The sequence below is a fragment of the Athene noctua genome, chromosome 15 (assembly GCF_965140245.1).
Source record: "Athene noctua chromosome 15, bAthNoc1.hap1.1, whole genome shotgun sequence".
Classification (NCBI taxonomy): Eukaryota; Metazoa; Chordata; class Aves; order Strigiformes; family Strigidae; genus Athene; species Athene noctua.
In genome coordinates this window covers 5,063,158-5,084,146 of record NC_134051.1, presented here as the reverse complement: position 1 = coordinate 5,084,146, position 20,989 = coordinate 5,063,158, and the positions used below count along the sequence as shown (strand labels likewise).

At 43.7% G+C, this 20,989-nt stretch overlaps 1 protein-coding gene across 2 annotated transcripts in view; it reads left to right on the top strand.

Moving 5' to 3' along the window:
- The window catches only part of LMF1 (lipase maturation factor 1), a 204,757-nt gene that overhangs the window by 23,007 nt on the left and 160,761 nt on the right, over positions 1-20,989 (top strand). Inside the window, exon 3 of one of the 2 annotated variants that reach the window (XM_074919041.1) lies at positions 2,222-2,232. The exons of the other annotated variant lie outside the window; for it this stretch is intronic. Coding sequence (XP_074775142.1) covers positions 2,222-2,232 — 11 coding nt within the window. The remainder of the gene's footprint in view (positions 1-2,221; positions 2,233-20,989) is intronic. 2 annotated transcript variants of the gene reach the window in all.

Genomic DNA, 20,989 nt, shown 5'->3' with positions numbered 1-20,989 from the left:
TAATGTAGTTTAATCTGTGTTTTGCTATCAGTTTTTGTTTTCCAGGAATGCATTTGACTAGAATTAATCAGCATGACAATGTGGTGAAAACAATTTAACCCAAATATTTGATGATGTTTATGATTCCCAGCTGATACTTACAGTCTTTCTAAGTGTGACATGAAGTTTGCCTCTAATGACAAGCCATGGGTAATTACATTGTTTATCCAACCAGAAAACAGAAATGACATCACATTTTAATTTGATTTAGAACATCCAAATGGAATATACTTTGAATTTGCAAAATTTCTGGTTTTGACAATGTGCAGATCAAAAGTTACTCTGTTGAAATTCGCCAAAAAACCCCAAACCTGCAAAATCAAATCCATGTTTTTACTTGTCATTATCTGTCAGTAATGTTGGAAATGCCAAGGCAGGCAGTATAAAAAAAAGAAATCCATTTTTTAAATAAACACTTCTGTTTACTCCATATAAGCAAGGAAGAGGAACTTGAAAAGGAAAAATGATAATTAGGTTCCAAACTACAACCTGAAGTCTGCAGGAATTGGGTACCTGCCTGTTTGTACCTATAAAAAACATCCCTGCAAGAAGCCCTGCTGCTTTTATGTATTTGGAGTGGGCCATTTGGTTTGGTTTCCTTGGCATTTGTATCGCAGGCTTCTTCAGAGAAATAAATTCACAAGTGTTTGCCTGTCATCACATGACAAGTAATGGAGCCTAGATTGATGTAATCAGCAACAGACACACGTCAGAAAACTTAATGTGGTTCAGAAGAATACAATATTTTATTAATTCCTCATTTTGTGTGTGTCTCTGTGTGTGTGTTTTAAATGAGCCTCAGGAGGTTCTTAACTTCTGCCAAGAAATAAGAATAATTCGTACAAGTTTATGTTTAACTGCACCACAACTGTGGTGGAGAATTGCGAAGTTAGGTTGCTCTTAATGACAGATATCTTTATAAAGAGCCACTTTTATTAAGAAAGTTAAAACTTGTTGTGCATTTTAAAGTTACTGCTCTCTCTACGTCAGTAGCCCAGTATGAAATTGTTGTTAAGTATGTAGTAAAATATTTAGACTGATGGATTGTAGAACTATTCAAACTACATGTGTATGAATGTAAAATTTGCACACCTAGTCAGGACATTTTCAGTAAGAGCAAATCTTTTTAAAAATCTTTAAAAGCCTGGAGTATTTTTTTGTTTTGGGATTCTGTTGGTTTGGGGTTTTTTTGTGTGTGTGTTAGTGTAATGCAGTATGCTGCAGATACAAATAATAAAGCCCTGGTGTGGGATTGAAGCCATAATGGGAGTAAACACAAGCTGTCTGTTGAAGAATAAGCATCTTAAAACTTGTTAACCTTTGGGTTTAACTTTTAGTCAGAATTTGTAATCTTACAGAAATTCACTATCTTGTAGCTAAGGCTAAAGGTAATTTCAATGAGAAGACCAGTTAAAAAAGCAAGTTAAATGATGCACCAGACTGGCAAAAGCTCACATGAAAATGATAAAGTAAGTGTGTATGGCTTTTCCTGAGACACCGAGGATTGGTGAGCACCCAGTACGCTAGCAGATGGCATGGGGCTGGACTTCCCTGCATTCCAAAGGGGAAAAACCCAGTGAATATTTCACTAGTGAGAAGTAACTTCTTGCCTTTCCGCAGCGTGGGCTTCAGCAGCACAGAAGTATGCATTAAGCTTCGTGTTTTTAACAACTTCAGTTGTTGTCTTTTGCCTGGGAGGTGCTTAGCACGCTTTGGAAACCATAAATGAGTAGTTTTACACCAGGATCTGGTTCAGCTGCACTATCAACTAGATTGCTCTCTCAGAGGAGTTTCTTAAGTCGGAGCAAGGTGAGAAGCAGCCCTTTGGTGAAGCCCAGTATCTGTTGTGATTTGGGATGGCGCTGCCTCTTCTGGGTATGCTGCTTTAGCATCTTTATTGAAAGAAGGGTGGCCGAGTGCTCAGAGTGCTAAATAGCAGCAGCTTGATTTGCCCAGAAATGAGGGAATTGCTCTTCCTGCATTTCCAGGTAGCAGCAGTTTACAATTTAGTGCCTTTGAATTGCATGTTACATGGTTCAGGCATATTTTCATACTTCTTGACAGATGTGTTTTGAAACTCAAAATGTGTGAAATTTGAAATAAAACTAATACGAGACATAGGTTCCTACATTGATCAACCAAGATTTTAAATTTTTTGCTTTTTCTTCATTTTGTTTTGCAGGTATTCGTTTGGTAAGTGAATAAAAATGAGAAAAAATCTGCAGTAATAATGTGTTGATGCATTTGTGGGTATGTAGCTTTTACATTACTCTAGCTTGCCTGCTCTGTCTTTCTCTGTTAAATGTTTAAGTTTTGATTGTTTCTATTCTCTGCCTGTCACTGAATTTCTTTCTGCCCATATGGCCCTAAGGAAAGGAAAACTGGTGTAAATTCTGTAAATTGAGATTGAAGGAGACTTGGTGAAGGGTTGTGTAAGTACCAGCAGCGTCATTTGGAGGGTGACATTAAAGATGAATAGTTAAGTAAGCCTGAGGCAACCAGACGAAGTGTGGTCTGAAGGACACCCCTGGGAGGGAACTTGTTCCTCCCAAACTCCAGTTCCCTTTCCACTCATGATTCGTATGAATTTCAAGAATCTCTTACTTGTATCATCTGCTTTTCCACTGGTGTGGGGTGCAGATATTACTCCCTTAGAGGTCTGGAAAGTTGACGTGTTGGTACAGGTTTGGGGTTTTTTCAGCATTAAGTATTCCAACCTACAGCTGGAGTCTAAACAGAAAGTTAGAAATCCTGGTAGAAAATGTTCCTCTCTGTGGAAATATTAGGAAAACTGCTAGTGTACTTTGATTTTCTGGGAAGTACTGCCATGGCATAATGTCTTAAAGCAGCCTATTTGGTTGTGTCTTCTCATCCCTTGAGCCAGATGTTCATGCTGTTGGATGGGTGGGTGGAGAAAGATGTTGCATCACTGTGTAGATGAAAAGGTGGTTGGTATTCCCAAGATACCACTACCCAGTCACAAATACAAATTTGGTTATTCTAGTATAAGGCACAAGAATAGTTAAAGTCCATTTTGTCTGTGTATTATGGAGGCTTGCAAAAGTAGTGACCAAGGTTGCCTCCCCTTCTCCTTGTTGGAATCACATCCATCTCCTTGTTTACTGATTGATCATTTTAATCGGTTGTAAGTGCTTTAGTGCATGTGGGGTCATCGAGATGGTGCTTCACCAAGTGAAGAGGCGAAGGAGTATGGAGAATTGTTTCTACTCTTGTGTGTTTGAGAGAATACTTCTAAATCAGATGTGGGTATTTTAACCAGCTGGACTTTACAATATGAATCCACGCTTTTGTAGAATTAGTGAGGACACCCATCTTAGTTTTAACTCAAGTTACTCATCGTCTTTATATGTTTTCCACTCTTGCTGATGGTTGTAGAAAAACTGCTTTTTGCAAGTGGTGTTTTACCTTTCTTTAGCCTTTCTTTATGTCCCAACTGGATAGCCACCCTATGAGGATTACTGAAGTCCTTTGTACGCAGTAGGGTCTCTCCCTTCCTTGTTTTTGGCTTAAGGGTTACTTCTGAATAAGATGAATGAGATGTAAATCTTGAGTTACTTTTGTTAGAATACAGGAAAACCACAATATTTTTGTTATAATATAGCTGAAACAACAACATTGTCATCCATTGCTGTAGAAGTACATTAAATATTGCTGAGCTCTGGAAGCCTTGTTCTTTGGTAGCATCTACTTCAAAGCAAGATCTTAAAAAAAAAAATAAAATAAAATTCCTGGAGAGATCTTTGTAAATGCTGACTGTTTCCTATTCCCCTCCAGGAAGTGTGCTTTTTTTTGATACATCTTAGGATGGATTTTGGTAGCCTCTATTAAAACTGCAGGCTGTCCCTATGAATTTTAAAGAACTCCAGAGTCTGGAAATAACAACAAGCTGTTAGGCCAAATGGGATCAACTGGTATTGCCACAGGTTTTGCTCTTTGCTCTTACTCCTGTCAGGTAACAGTTATTAAAAACACTCTTCACTTTAGGGAATGAACTGTGAAACAGCCGTGCAAGAGTTTTCACAGTGCAAAGCACGGGCCTCTTTGGACTATTTATCTTTGAAAGGTGAAGAGGTGCTCTGCAATGCAAATCCTGGAGCGGGCATCAGCCTGGGGGTTAGTGCTGTAAGTTAGCCGAGCTGTAATCACTTCTTGGCTTTATTTATTGTTATTCGGATATAAATTTGGCTTCAGATGTAGTGTGGCATGTTTCAGTGAGCGCCCGGTGGTTTTACATGAGGTCCCTCCCCGTGGATAGGCACAGGTCAGGCGTGCGAGACTCCCTGTCAGGAGATGGGAGAGCCTGACCTGGTGGCTCCTTTTTCCTCCCTGCTCTTGGCTGTGCAACACTCTGGTTGTTGAGTGTGGGTTTTGGTTCTTCCTAGCTGAGCTGAGGCTGCCGGGAATCTCAGGGATGGGTGGATGGATGGGTGGAGGTGCTCGGTCCTCGGAGGAGCACACCTGCAGGGCCAGCAGTCAGGCTACTCCTAGAGAGCTGAGCTTTGGTGGCAACTTCATCGTCAGCCTAAATGTCCTCCTTGAGCTTTGGTGTGCCAAGGGCTTTCCTCCGTGGCCCTCTGAGAACCTTTCTAGGTGCCTTGATGACCTGTGTGTGCCATCACGAGCCAGCTGGCCTCACTCAGCACCCTTGGTCCTGGCTCAGCCCCAGAAATGGCAGGTCTCCCTCTCTCTGAAGTTTGCAGCTGTGGTGCTAGAACTAGAAAGAACCAGCAAGGTCAACTTGTTATTTCATCCTTCTTTTGAAATTAAGGACATCTTTTCTCCTGGCTTAGAATGAGACCAAAGCTGCTTTAATAGATTTGTGGTGTTGACAGCTTTGCTGTTTCTGACCCTTTCTGAGCAAGGGTGCGCTCTCCTGGAGCAGTAGTTCCTGATGATGCTTCTGTCTGAGATACCCCAGAGGACGTGGTTTTTTGGTTTGGTTTTGTTTGTTGTTTTTTTTTTTTTTTTCTTTTCCAGTGGAAGCCTGATTTAATATAGTGATTTATTATCTCTGTTCTAACAGGCTTTGAAAAAGATCATGCTCTTTTACAAGCTTTCTTGTCCTCTCTCATTTGTTCTGCCTTATTATTGTGTTAAGTAGTCCCAGATATTCAGACAGTTTGATGGCCCTAAGTCTGTCCTGAGATATTGGTCAAATGAGATACCAGTGAGGAGCTAAGCAGAGCTGCAGAAAAGCTGCAAAGATCATGTGAATTGTAATGAACAGCCACATCTTTCTGCAGAGTAAAAATCCAGGTGTGGTGTGGGAAAATGATGTAACTGTCTGGGGAGATTCTGACTCCATGTGTCACTTCCACAGCCATTGGATACCTCTCGGAGCAGCAATCTAGACTCCCAGCAAGGAACATGCAGAAAAGACAGAAATGTGTCTGTTTACCTCTTGGCTATCAATGGGATCATTAAGCAGAAAGGATTGAGAAGCAGCTGATCTTATTTGACTCTTGATGCACAAAAGTGTCCTATTTGGAGCCAAAGCAAATGTTTCCTTGGGGATTGTTCCAGAGAGCCTTGCTTCTGCACTCTTTGCAGGCCAGCTCTATGGCTAGAATTAGAAGCATATTTTAAAAGTAAGAGCTTTTTTTCCCTCTTGCAGTAAACTTTCTTGTTAATTTTGATGTGGAGAGAAGACAATCACTGAAAGTTGAGCTAAACTTCTAGGGTTTTTTCCATTATCTGTAAAGATGGAATAAGCAAATAATTTAGGTCATACCCTTGCCTGCCCCCAGATTTATATTGCATCTGTTATCTCAGGATTTAAGATGAAATGTGTTTTGATTAGAAGTAGAAGAAAAAGTTGAGAGCCGAGTGTACGTAATTCTCCATTACTTGTTAAATCCTCACTCCTTACTTCAATGCAAATTGTTCCAAGGAGGATTTTCTTTTAAAAGGTCTTCAGGGATCTTGAATTTTAGATGTGCATTGACATAAAATTAAATGTTAGAGTGCACAGCTGGGGTTCTGGCTTTTGCTGTACAAGATTGAGGTGTTTCTCCTGTGCTAGTGCACGTTCCAGGGAAGAGGTGAAGTTTTCATATGAGTTGCACTATACTAGTGAGCAGCACTGCGGTCACAGACGAAAATGGGAGTCAGTTGAAATGACTGAGGTCAAACTTCCCTAGTGCAGGTCCAAAGCTTAGTTTAAAAGTGTACTGAGATGGGGACGTGTCTGGGCTGAACTGTGCCCAGATTTAACCCGTTGATTCCTGCAGACCCGTCTGCAGTGACTGCGTGGCGGGTGTGAGGTTGCCCAAGCGCAAGAGTATTCACTGGCAGAGGTTTGCTTTTCTGCGTGGCAGCACAGAAGCATCATTCTAGCACCCGGTGGCACTTGTTACTCCGGTAGCTCGCTGTACAGATGGCGTGTGGGAGAGACACCGGCAGCAGGACGTGGAGGACGGGTTGCTCTGTGTTATTCCTGGAGAACTCTGTTCTGTTCCCAGCAGGAGACCACGGAGCCGCGGCGTGAGCGTCCCAGCAAGCCCCTGGGAATTGCTGCGGGGTTGAACACCCAGATGGCCATAGGCTGCTATTTATTCATCCTCCCCCCATGCCGAGATGGGAGGGACGGGGCTGCTTACTGACTGTTCCTGTTCCTGGCTAATATTGTGATCTGCTGTTCCTATTTCTCGTGTAAGAGTGGGAAACTTTTCTCTCTGTCTTATTAAATCTATTTTTCAAGCTGTCACTTAACCAGGTCTAGTGACAGAGTCGGATGTTTATGTGGCCCTGGACACTTGAACTCTGGTGTTTTCAATCACAACAGCACCTTTTGCCAGCCGTTGTGAATTAAATACTCCTTGTGACCTTTTACCCTCGCCGCTCTTAAATTCATGCTTTAAAAACAGCTTAATGAGGGGTTTACTGGCCCAATTGGAAGTTTTTATTAAAACCTATTAGTGTGCTAGAGTAGCCTGCCTGAAGGAAACGATTAGCCCAAAGCAACTAAAGTTGGAGCTGGCCCCTAGCCACACCAGGTTTTCTCTAAACTGTTTCCAGACCCACGTTAACCCTAACACTGCAGCTTGCATGGTATTCATATCCTCTGCTTTAATTTATAGCTTGTCTGATTCTCTCCCCAGCCTTTCTCCATGTTCACGAATGCATTTTGTTTTAATGTAATTAGACCTGCATTAAAGGGCAACATGCCTTCATTCAGGCCTGACTCGTTTGAGAACCTGAATTAAGTGGAAGCATTCCCCCAAAGTCTTCTGCTGATGCTGCTCAGAGATGGGGCTGCCCTATGGACAAGGTGTGGAGCCCTCTTGGACAAAGCCAAAACGCTCCTGGGTGCTGGCTCAGCTTCCCGTGAGGAGCATCCCAGCATCAAGTTGGTGATGCTCCTGCATTGGTGGAACACCCTGGGGTTTGAAGTGAAGTTGTGTTATCTGGAGGATAACGGAATAACGTACAGGAGCTGAAGTGTGGAAATCCCAGCTGGCTTCTGCTGCTAACTTCTAATTGGATCTTAGCTTCTTTGCTCTAAGTCTGTGTTTTATATTCAAAACTGGGCCAGTGGTTCTTGCCAATCTTAAAAATAAACTTTGCAGTGCTACTGAAGCCCTGTACCCATTATCATAGCATCATAGAATGGTTTGAGTTGGAAGGGACCTTGGAGATTATCCAGTTCCACCCCCCCTGCCATGGGCAGGGACACCTTCCACGAGCCCAAGTTGCCCAAAGCCCCGTCCAACCGGGCCTTGAACCCTTCCAGGGAGGGGGCAGCCACAGCTTCTCTGGGCAACCTGTGCCAGGGCCTCACCACCCTCACAGTCTTTGTGTTATTTTTGTGTTCTTGTGCTACTGTCTCCCTGCAACTGAGAAGAGCAAGCCAGAGCTCCTACTCGATAAGAAAATTGCCGTAGCAAATCCCATGTCCCAAAAATGCTGAGTAGCTGTCAACTTTGTATGTATTCCCTCCCCATCCATGCCCAGCTGCTTGTCCAGGCTTCTTGCAATGTCTCCTCCTGAAACCACAAGGTCTTTGGAGGAGGGACTTCCAGTTGGTTGGTTTTTTTTTTTTAATATATATATATTTGGTATTTGCCTGTTTGTAGATGTCAGCAACTACTGAACTGAAGGCATGAAATACTACAAAACTTGTAAGGTGTGTTTAATGTTTTGCTGGTGGGGTTCTTTGTTGTCTGGCTATTGAAATGACTGTGGGTTAATGGTACATCCCCAAAGTAACGATACATCACCGCTGTACGTGTTGAATGCACATGTCAGGCCTCATGGTTTTTGTTGCTAACCTCTGATGAGGGAAGGCAAACTGAAGAGTGAGACATGAACTCCCACCTACAGGACCTTGTTTTAGCCTGGAAAGAAGCTTACAGACAGTAAATATCAAAATTAATTGGGGAGGGAGGGGGGAAAATGGAGTTGCCAATGTACCAAATAGACTGCTGTTTAGGTGATAGAAGTTTTAGGTTCTGGGATACATTTTGGGCATCATAAAGCATAAATAAAGCACAAACCTAAAAGCAACTGGTCCCTCTCTACACCGTGTGTTTCCTTAGTGTCTTTATTTTTACTGGAATATAGATGCACCAACCTTGGGAGGTACCTTTTAAAAAGAATGTTTAAGGAAAAATCTGCCATTAAAGTTATTACTGTAAAGTAGTGCCTTTGATTGCGGCAATTATGCAAAAGACTTTAAGGGATAAAATACTTCTTAACAAGGACTGATGTAAATGGCGGTGCTGGAATGAGTGCATAACTTCTTCAAACAAGATCTTTCCATGCAAGTAATTTTCCTGCAGCCATTTGCCATGTTGCCTGGATGTCGACCTGTGTAACCGATGACCGGCCTGCGGATGTGATTTTATTTTCTCTTAATACAGGAATGTAAGTGGGTGGAATGGGAACGCTGGTCTTGCAGAAACTGGGAAACCCTTTCCCTAAGCAAATTGTTTCTCCACAGCTCTTGTGACTGACTTTTGTCCTAGCCTTAATAAAAAGGAAACAAACAAAAATGCTTTTTGCAGGCAGAGATTTTCCTCTGAAAAAACAAGTTGAACTGGGTGACTAGCAGGAGTGAAGCTCTCCTTGATTAACGCTCTCACCTTAATGTGTTGCCAAAGTTAAGTTAAATGAAATTTCTTCCAGTATTAAAGCAGAGAAGTTGCATCCGTGTCTCCCATAGTTTGAAAAACTTTGACCACAGTTAGAAGGCAAGTATCTGTTACTGGCATGGCTGAGAGACCTATCCCCTGTTTTAGTCTGTGGTGCTTTAACTAAGCTTTTGGCTCCTGGTGGGGCAGAAATAAAGTGCCACGCAGTGTGTGGCATCAGTTATGCGAAGGTTTACTGTTTCAGTTAAAATTATTCCCCAAAAGTGTCTATGGACAGTCAGTGCCTTGAGTTTGGACTATGTCAAGGATGTTCTCCCCATGTTATGGGTTTGTTGTCATTGGCCCTCCTGCAGCTGCTGTATAATGGCATAAAAGCCAAAAGCCTTTGTAAAGCCACTGCAGTGAGCAGTCGTGGAGGTACAGCAGCACGGCAGGGTGCCCGCACGGGACGGGAGCGCTGTTTGTGCTCTGTGAGGTGCCTGAATTGCTGCGTCCCTTTGAAACCTTGGCATTAAGGGTATGGTAGAAATGCAAAATGAGCATGCGTGTGTTTTCATTAGTGATGTGTCCAGTCTGCCTGAAAACCTGTGTTGTGGGGAGAAGGCTGCGGGAGTTAGAGACGTAACAGCAAAAAAACCAAACCAAAACAAACCAAAGGTCTTGAAGGTCTGGTGGCGTTGATGTCATCTATGGGTGTTGCGATGCAGCAAATTGCAGGGTATTTTGTTCAGTGTGTGCTTCAAAAACGGGCCCAGCAAAAACGAGGATGCAGGAGCCTCTGTCCCTGCCAGCAGCGGCGACAGGCAGCCCCGTTGCTCGGCCGGCGCCGGGCTCGCACGCGAGCGCCGTGTCTCTGGCGAGCGCTTGGATGCTGTCATGCAGATCGAGCTGCGAGGCCCAGTTTGGCTGGAGCAGGTGTAGTCATTTGCAATTATAATCATAGTTTCTGTTTTTGCAAATCTGTGTGCAAATAGCAAGGGTATTGTATTCAAAGCTTCATAACCTCTGTGTTTTCTCCTGAAATGCATTCTCTTCTTTTTTGGGTGCTTTTCCTACTTTTTAAGGAAAGGATTTGCTTAACTGCAATGGTATTAATGCCTGCTTAGATTTTTATCTTTTTAACAAGGTTCTAACAAGGGAAAATTTGTATATGTGGGTATTTATTTTAAATCCAGGCGTCTTTGTACTAGGAGAAAGATAATGCAGTTCAATTAACTTTTTAGTTGCTGTAAGTATGTAAGGGTGCATCTATTCACAGATACACCTGAACAGTTTGGTCCTGGCACTGTGTTCACTGGTGTGTGTGCAATATAAAACCAGCACTTGTTCTCCTTATCTTGCGTTAGCATCTCCGTTATCTGCTATCCTGAGCTTATGTTGGATTTGTGTTAAGCCTTTCTGTTAAACTTGTAACTTCGTGCGGTGCTCCCAGTTGCGGCTTCCTGTGCAAAAGGTAAAACAAGACTAGGGTTAATAAAAGTGCCAGCTCACTTAAAAAAAAAAAAAAAAAAATTAAATTCTTTCTTGTAGCCTTTTCATAGAGGTGTATCTGAACAAAGGCACTGGCTCTGATCGTGCTCAAATTTTTGAGGAGGATTTGACTTATGTCTAAACATCCCAGCTTGGTCTGATTGCTACTTGTTTGTGTAAAAAAAAAAAAAAAAAAAAAAAAAAAGGGCATTTCTTTTGACAAAGAAAAAAGCTAGTTCCAAGCTCGCTATAGGCAAGGGAAGTGCTGCCCACCACTGAAAGGCCCCCACCACTGTGGGCTGGGGTTCAGCACTGTCTGGTAACTCATAGGGACAGTGCGCAGTGTGAGACAGGGCAACCTGAACACAATGTCCACTTGTTTGGGGGTTTTAAGGAGGTCAGTTGTAATTACCCACTTGGAGTGTGGCCGGGAGAGGGTGATTAATTTCCCCGCTCTATCAGAAAAGCCTGTGGGAATTTTAATGACCCCAGCGATAAGATCCTCAGTTTGGGGCATCATTCAGAAAAGCAGAGCTCCACCTGCCCAGCCCTGCTGCAGTGCTGGGTGTGCTGGGGTTCGGGACCGATTTGGCCGTGAGATGGGACAGGGAGGTTCATTGCGGGCAGAAGAGTGCATCTGCAGAGTTGTCATCTGTGTCCTATGGCCCAGATGAGTTTTCGAAAGGTAACCGGGCAGGTATGACCGCTCTGACCTTGCTCAGGTCGTGGATTAGCAAGAGGTTGCAGCGGTTGTATTGAATGTTGGGAGCTGTTGCTTCTCTCTCTTTTGTTTGCTCCTATTTAATTGCACAAAAGCATGAATTTTCCTTCTGCCAAACTGGAGCAACGCCTTTCAGCAAGGCTAACCTCGTACAATAGCCACAAAATTGTTCCTGTAAATACTGTACTATGCAATTATTTTTCTCCTTTTGCTCTATTTTTAAAAACAAAACTCAGGCAATTGTTTGAAACAGCATTTTGTTAAGTGTTCAGGCAATTGCAGAGGACATTGGCTTTATTTTACGTCCTCACCTCATTTATGGGTTAGTACTGTTTTTTCTGCTTCTGAGTAGTACCTCCTGTCTGGCCGTAGGGCTCACCTACGTGTCGCACCGTGTTGGGAGGATCTTGAGGGTGCTGCTGCAAGCTGCCAGGCAGGAATAATGGCACTTTGTTGTCCCTGCAATATTTGCCAGTTGTCATAAATGCCAAGAGTCAGCACAGCCCAGGCATAATCCACCTACTTGGTTTTACCTTTTAGAAAGCAGTCAGTTCTAGTGAGTGTGTCCTGTAAGCCAGAAGGCCAACATAAAAGCATAATACCCTCAAAAGTGGGAGACAGACAGTAAAGCGTCTTCTGATTTTTAGTGAGAAAGGCAAGTTGGGGACAATCCAGTGAAAACAATGGGTTAGCTCCATGACAGTGCTGGCTTCAACAGGCTGACACTTCTCAGCAAGGCGCTATTTAAATTCATTGTGATATCGCCAGGCTTTTGATGGAAGGAGGATGAGAGATGGGCAGAGTTGTCTTCAAGGCATGCTTCGATCAAACGTTCAAGTCTGGCATGGGAGAATGAGTTTTATTTTTATTTTTCTATTTTTCTGAAGTTAAATAAACCTTGATGTGCAGAATAACCCCTGAATAATAATAATAATAATAAACTGAAGGACATCCAAGGAACTGCTGGCGTTTTTCTTTTCCATTAACCACAGTGTCATTTCTAATGTGCATCTGATTTATCTATGTCTGGTTAACCATTCAGATGCCCTTTTTCTGACCTGATATATATCACATAAAAGTTTTGTGGCAGTAATGTATAGAGGATGATTACAGCTCTGAATGTAAAGTTTTGGAGCACCATTCTTGAACATAGTGGGTCTTGTTGGGTGTTCCTGAGGTATATGGTAGAATTACAAATTAAAGGATTGAGGTCTCGGGACTTGGCATCTCTTGGGGCTCTGAGGAAGGTTGGTAGGACTATGGGCCCTATTTAAGGAACCAAGTCAACTGGGATTCTTCATCCTTCTTTTATTCTGGATTTGATCTGGAGTTTGGAAGTTTGAGTGGAAGCCTGTAGATTTTTGGATGCTTTCCACCAGGAATGTTTGATGAGCAGAAATGCACTGCAGTTTGGGTCAGGTTAAATGGTCTAGGTCTTTTGTCTTTTTTAATCAGTCATAGGATTTAAAAAGGTCTTTGTCTGAAGAATCATCAGCAGATCTGCACTGTATCCTGAATGTCGGTGCAGAATCTCAGTTGCTCAAATGCGGATGTGGAGGGAGCAGTAACACCATTGCAATGGAGACAGCATTTTGGAAGGAGGAAGAACACTTTAATATTACTGCCCATTTGTATCTGGTACTAATTTTTTTTGGCCGTATATTTAAAAAAAAATCAGTATTAATCTATTGACTTGAACAATAAAATAAAGGGCTGGTTTCAGGACACGTATCCCAGCATTCTCTCATCTGTTCTTACTGTCTCGTTTTTCTTGCTGGGAGGAGGAGTAGTGGTGTGGATTTTTTTTTTTTCCCCTTCTTTTAAGTTGTTGTCTTAAGGGTATTTATTTGACTGTTTGATGCTACTGAAGGCTAGAGAGGTTAATCTATTTATGCTGGCAGAATCCCTTTCTGAAGCCTCTGTTTTCTCACAAGTCTGTATTTTGAAGTTTGTTGCATTTTCTGTGTTCACTCCATGTTAAACACTGTAGAAGTACTGGCATTGGGTAATGGAGTGAGAGCCAAAGGTCAAGTTTGATCTTCCTCTAAGGCCAGACTCCTTGATCTCTCTGGAGCGGGGAACAAGCTGTCACTCTTCACTGTCTTTGCAGAAATTGATGTAAAAGTGAGCGACCACATGAATGGAGCCGCCTATGGATTTCTTCTTAAAGTTCCTTTGTCCAAAAATGCTGTTTCCTTGAAATAGAGATTATTTGGGGGAATGCACCAGTTTGAACAGATTTCTGGATCAGAAAAATCAGGTCAGCATTTTTGAAATTGTGGAAACTTTTTGTCTTGCCATCTTTAAATTCGAAAAAAGTGTGTTGTCGTTTAGAGAGGTTTAGTGTATAGAAATGTAGACATCATTTGCACTTATTATAGCCAAAAGTGCTTGTGTTAGTGTGTTTGTGCATGTGAGCGAACGGACTGATTTGTGTGAAGGAAATGATTAATGACTTAGCGTCATTTAAAACCTGTATCTTTCTAAACTTAATGGGATTTGACAGTGTTCTTGAGCATCATCTGAACTTCAGATTCTGGGTAAAGTCATTCCAAGAGTGAAAGTGCAAAATCTGAAATAGAAGAGAGGGCGTGCGGAGAATAGTGTTCACTGAGCTGTTGAATTGTGTTGAGTTGGCGTCTCAAAGATTCCACATCAGGGACCTTGGGCCTTGGAGTTGCCAATTTTCTTACTATACCCAAAGCATCTTGTTTGACTCTAAGGAATTTACTGCAGCAACTGGGAGCTGAAATACCTCGTGTGCTTTTATACAATTTGTGGCATCTTTGCACAGAATTCAGAGCTGATGCATCTGCTTCCTACTGAGCCCCATGCACTTCAATACGCTGCTGAGCAGGATGCCCTTATTTTCTTAAATACTATACTAACACTTGAGTCTAACAGTTTTATGTTATCACTTTTGATTTAAGGAGAATGCTACCTCACCAAGTACTTCTGACCGCCTCTTCATTGCATCCACCATGGTCCCTTAAACTCTTAAAAAATTTGATTCATTTATTTATTCTTAGTCTAGCGAAATAATTTTCTCATGGGTTTCTTTTCCGTTTCTAAACTGGGTAAAACCGCAGTGTTAAGCCATCCTCTTCCCAGTCGTATATAGGAAGTGAGCCTGAGCCAAGGTACATATTTTATGTTAGTCAGAAGAGATAAGTGTCAGGATTTCAAAGTAAATTCCACCCTGCAATTTCCAGTGCTGAAATCTCTGCTGTACCTTGGCTCTTGTGCCTTGATTCCAAACAGTTGGTGCTTTTATTGCAACTCTCTCGTATTTTTGTATTCTTTTGTATGGGGGGGTGCCTACACGCATGCCAAAATTATCTGTCCGAGTCATAATCCCTCCGGGAAAACCTTTGAGTGGCAGGAAACCTGCAGGTAGTGAAGCTGGAGGGGATGCTGGCCCACGAGCTGAGGGTGTGCCCGCCGGGAGGGGAAGAGGAAGGCACACGATGCCGTGCTTTTATCATCCTGGGAAGAGCAAAAGTGGCTCCTCTCGGCGTGCAGCAGAAGGCTTAGTGGCTGAAGGCAGTGCTCCGTCCCCAGGGGTACGTACCTGTCATGGGGAGAGGGCGGGTTGTGTTATCGGTGGGGAGGGAGATGAGCCTGGGGCCGTGCTCCCACTTGCCTGGTGCGTATTAACCGCATTTCCCTTGACATCAGAGAGGGATAAAACTTTCCCCAAGGTGCTTCCAGACCTTAATGTAAAGCTGCTACGTAAGAGCGAGAGGCTGCTGCTCAGTGAAGGCACAGTGCCTAAAATAACAGTGTTTTAGTAGTGGGATTTTGAGTTCTATCCTATGCTTTCAGGCTATTAAGTGATTAAACCACCATTAAAAGTGGACTAAACAGCTCAGGGTTTTAGTGGAGCAGGTAGCTGAGGTGTGGAGGTTTATGAGGTTACTTCTGGCTTTAAACTGCAACAGGGGAGGTACAGACTGGACAATAGGAAAAAAATTTCACAGAAAGAGTAGTCAGAGAGTGGAATAGGCTGCCCAGGGAGGGGATGGAGTCACCATCCCTGGATGTGTTTAAGGGCCGTTGGGATGAGCTGTGGGGGGATGTGGGGTAGGGGAGAACTTTGTAGAGCAGGGCTGATGGTTGGACTCGATGATCCCGAGGGTCTTTTCCAACCTGAATGATTCTGTGATTCTTGATTCTCCGTTTATTATGAACATTTACCAGGGAGGAGATAAGGGATAATTTTCTGTTGTGCTTCATGCTTGTCTGAGCCATGTTGGGCTGTGTCCGATTCAGTATCTAACCTCGAGCTCAGCTGGAAGATCTGCAGGATGGAGCCCTTTGCTCCTGTGAGTAGGAAGGACAGCAGGCTGGGGTTTGAGCTGTGCAGCCTGAGCCTCTCAGCAAGGATTGCTCAACCTCCCTGGAGCTGCCTCGGGGCCGGCCGCCTCGCTGCGTGGGCAGTCTGGGCTGCGACCTGCCTGCCGAAGCCCGGGCGGCTTCCAGGGATGGGTGGGAGCTGGCAAAAGCGGGAATAGGTCCTGCAGCTCCAGGCTGGTCGGCTGTCAGCACCCAGCCACTGGCCTTCTGAAGATACGGACGTTTTCCCTCTGCAAAGAAGGTGTTGGGGCTGGTGTGGGGTGACTGCACTTACACACGGTGGAGATCTGCCTGGGAGCAGAGGGGAAAAGTCATCCTGCCGCGCTCCAGAAATAGGGTGGTACTTCTGTGTGGGAGGGGTGAAAGGAGAGAGTAAAGATGATCCCCCCTAAAAAAGAGCAAAGGGGGAATAAACAAGCTGTGCAATAAGCAGTGAGCAATCTGGGTGCAGGATAGGGAGGAGACGTCAGGAAGGCTCCTCTGGGGGAAAGGAGCAATGGGAAAGGTGAAGGATGAGGGGCAGAAACCGATGGGGAAATAGTTCTTGTCCCTTGTTTCGGATTGCTGAGGTAATGTTGTTATTTTTGAATAGAGAGCTGGAGTGCATGGCAGAGCTCAGTTCCCCTGTGTGATGTCTCTGCTCGGCCTCGCAGCTGCAGGAGGAAGGCTGTCAGCGACGGGAGCGACGGGCTGCTCTGGTTGCGGGATGGCCCTTTGCTATCGCCAGTTGTCACGGGGGCAAACACTGCCCGGATTTTTTTTTTTTTTTTAATGCAGTTTGGTAAACACAAGGGCCAGATTCTAGGCGTAAATCAGGAATAGCATCAGTGCAGTTGGATTTGCCCAGCTGGGCTGGATATCTCACCCGGGGGAAGGCATTGTGCAGAGCCAGCGTGCCAGGCTGCTCAGCTCTGTTTGAAGACGCTGAAAAATCACCAGAGGGATGGGGAGGGCAGCAACGGGGGAGGAGATGCTGGGGAGGTGTCCAAGGGATAACACAGAGATGTAGCTCTTCCCATCTATTCTGCACTTTGCTAAGCTTTAAAATGCCACTTTTTGTCCTTTGCGTTTAGCTGATAAATGTATTATGTTCTCACTTACGTGGCTTACTTCTTAATATGACCTCCTCTGGCTCAGTCAGCTTTTAAAACAGAGATGCCCCATAGCTAATGACCAGGGAGAGGAGGACGCTTTAAAGCCAATATTCAGGTGCTTTAGATGCAATGCTTTAAATCTGAGCTTCAGACAATCCAGCTATCAGAACTGATTACATTGAAATGTGTGTGCCTTCATCCCGAGGCTTCAGCAGGAGGTTAATCCCATGCCCTGGGCCCACTGGGGAAATGCCCAGGCAATGCCAGTGCTGAGCAGCCCCAAATTCCAGCCACGGGGCCCCAATGTCACATGGCTCTGCCCAGGGCGGGTGCTGGCACAGAGCGGCATCGCTCCGTGCTGATTTCCACACTTGTACAGATCTGCGGGCACGGCACGGAGATCTTTGTCCTAAAAGGCTCCAGGATTTACAGCTGTGTTGGTTGTCAAGCCCTTGGGAAGGGAGTTGGACGGCTTTCAGTGCTCAGAGCTGTTTTGTCTGTGTCCTTGCTGTAGAGCACGTGAGGTTCAAGCTGAAGTGTCAGTTGGGCTTTAAAATTTACCCCCAGATACAGGAGTGAACCAGACCTTGGAGCAAAGATAAATCCACATCCCTGGGGGGTTTCTCATGGGCTGCTGGGTCTTGTGATCAGTGCTGCAGCTCCTGTGTCGTGATACAGCACGGCTCGTCTTATCAAATCCTTGCTCACGTTTTGCAGTGTTGTGTCAGCCCTACAGTGTAGCTCAGACAGGGATTTTATTTATTTATTTATTTATTATAAAAGAAAGTCACTTGGTGCATGTGTTCCAGTCTACAGGAATATGGAGAGCTCTGAGATCTGCACAGTCAAATCGGTATATAGATAGTTAAGTAGGGGAATTTGGCCAAGACTTTCTGGCACACAGCTTGGATAGTTAGAATAATTTATTATAATATTTTCCCATCTGTTTGTTATTATTAAATATGAAGTACTGATGTTGCACAATCTTACCTTTTGGATTTATGTCCAGAAGAAATCGGTGTACATTTTTATTGAATACCTTTTAACTCTACGTTATGGTTACAAACAGCATTTTGAACTTCTTTCTCCTTTGTGACTTTAAAGTAAAATTAAATTTAAAAACTCCTGACACATGCCACTCTTTAAGGGTCAGCACTTTCTCTTTGGAAAATTATCCTGTACACGAATATCTTTCTCAAGTGTTTTATTTCACTTCTAAATCCTGGGTTGCCGGCAGCTTCTTTTCCTGCTTGGGTTGTCCATGAAGGAAAGCAGTCAGTTTTGCAGTTGTGTCAGTGGCCATGAACACATGGAAGGCAAAATACTCTGTATTTATACCAGCACCAGGTATAAAACTGCTGTGAACTAGAAGGTTTATGTGATTGCCAGAAAATAACTCCTACTGCTGAACTGCTGGTACTGCTGCCTGGAACTGCTGCAGCCAGGGCTGGAGGGAACTGCAGGTATCCCACTGGTTTTGTCACACGTGCCCCTCCTCAGGGCCACCCTCTGTAATGGATATAACTCTGTAGATCAAGAAGCATCTCCAGAAATTCCAGGTAATTGCTAAAAACTCCCCTCCCTGCAGATGCATCAGCTGGGAGAGGATCTGGGCTTTTCTTTTGAAACAAAGCACTTTTTCACTCCTTTTGGTCCAGAGGCTTGCTATGCTTGGTTCTCTATTTCCACATTTCTAGATACTTCAAAAAATATTTTATCTTTGATATCTATACTTACCCTCCACTGTAGTCATTTAGAGTGGGACATTGTGTCATGCTAAAAAGCTATTGATCTCTTTTAAGTGGCTTTCTAGACCAACTGAGCAATACTACATTTATTAGAGGGAAGGGTAAATTTTTGTATGGAAGTTTGCTGCACATGGTAACATTTAAAAATTGGATGTTTTATAAAGTAATTATTTTAACAAATAACGCAGATATTTTAGAATTGCTTTTTGTTCCCTTACCATGTTTCAAATGACTTTTAAATAAAACATATTTTTTTCCCTTCTATCCAGGGCTTTATTGGTGTGAGCATACTGCGGCCTCAGGTGTATGATAAATCACTGGAGTAAGCGGTGCTGGTGTTCAGGCTACCTTCACACGTGTTTCCAGTTACTGAATTTCAGCCCCCAGCTTTACTGACAAGTTTCCCATTAATGATTGAAAGTTTGCATCAAAGACTGGATGGTTATTTCTCTCGATAAAAAGAAAGTATTCTTTGAGTGACTGTTTTGGAGGTGTTTCTATTCACTTGCAATTTCAGTATTAAAGCAGCTGCAGGATATTTACCCTGGCTTTCCTGTGGTACCGATAACTATTTGTGTGGACAATCCCGAAGTGCTACCTGCTATTTTGCATTTCCAGGTTGGCTTTCTGTTGCTGAATGCTTAATGAACTACACGCTCCCTTGCTGGATCATTCTTTGTTCTGGGGCACATGCGTTTTCAGCCTGAATTAATAACACTGTAGAGTGAGGACAGAAAAGCCAGTGATTAATTCATATGGTTCATTTTATGCACTGAAGTCATTTGGATTTCTTACAGCGGGGAGAGCCGAGCGAGTGTATGTGTCTTGTGGTATTGGGACGTATGTGAATAGCTGTTTAATATCAGTTGTCACTATCCTGTGTGATTCTTTTTTTTTCTTAAATGTGGTTGATTTCAGCGGTTTATATAAAAACATAAAAAGCTGCTTCTTGAAATTAGAAGCAAAAATTCTAATTATATGCTACAGAATATGCTCACAAGTGAATTTGATGTCACACGCATGGGAAACCCACCACCCAGGTTGCCTGCAGCAGAACCGTGGCTGGCTGCTTCGTGGCGCTGGGGCGGCGAGGGGCAAAGGAAAATCTTGCTCTATGCTGTGTTATGTTATCATTAAACCACTGAATCCTTCCAACTGGCAGCTTCTCAGCAGAACTTGGGGAATGGTAATATTTGTGGGAAAACATGCTGCTTTTCTTCTCCGTTCCTTTCTTTTACCAGGAAGGCTTCACAGCATTTGCAGCTGGGCTGGAGAAGGGGGATTGTTCTGCAGTTGGCTGTGGGTGTTTGCTGGGACACCCAACCCTGTGTCTGTCTTCCAAAAGCCATGATGCGGATCTGTCAGAGGGGCAAGGGAGCTATTTCGTTGGGGTGACGTGAATCAGGATTTTTACCAGAGGTTGCATGAGCATCAGGACATCTTTGCTGGTGAAGTGGCTCTGCAGACCCTTTGCTCAGCACTGCTGGGTTTTCACACCTCACTGGTAGGCTGTGCAAACCCCGCCAGCCTGAAAATGGTGGCCAGGCCATAGTCATCCAGGCTTCCCTTCACAACAAAGCTTGGGTAAGCAGCTTTCATGCTGCTACATCCTTAGGAATCAGTACTGAATATCTGTGGTCACAAACAGAGCAAAATTCCTGCTCTAAACTTCTCCAAAAGTTAATCTGCAATTGGTTTTGATTTTGTAGCGGAAGCAATAATTAATAAATGGTTATTAAGAGCTCTAGGAAGTAGGGAAAGGGCTAGGGATTTTAAAAATGCATTCCTGGAAGAAACAGCCTTGCCAGCTAAACTGTTAGACAATTTAAAACGAAAGATTCCATCCTGTGAGTGTGGTGGTGGGGTTTCTTGTTTGTTTGTTTTTGTTGTTCTGTTTTTTTGTTTTTTCTAATGACCTCCTGGCTAGAGGAGAGGAAAGACTGGACTGGATTTAGGGTTGTCTTTATTGCTGCATTTTGTTACTGACTATGGGACGTAGATGTGAAGAAATAGAATTGCGAGGCTTAAAATATTGGCTGTGGCTTCATCATGTTGCTGTGTCAGGAGCTTTAGGATTCTTCCATAGCTCACTCCGGCCCTATAGATGCAGTGACAGTTGTCCAGACCCTGTAGCTGGAGGGGGTGTGATACCCTGGGACAGAAATAATTAGTGTGCTTAATTCCCTGTCAAGGGAAATTGGTTTGATGAATGGGGCAGAAAACAAGAAATGAAGAGCCCCGCAGTTCTAAACCTGTTGTTGCCACCACCGGTGCCTCGAGAGCGCGTTGGGAGCAGGTCTGTGTTGCTGTGGTACCTGAATTAGAGTGCAAAGCCACCACCTAGCCCGGAGGACACAGGAGGGCTGGTAAACTGAGGCCGGAAGCAGGTCGTGGAAGACAGGAAACTTCCTGCAGAGCGTGAGGCACGTGTTTAGTCTTGCATAGTCA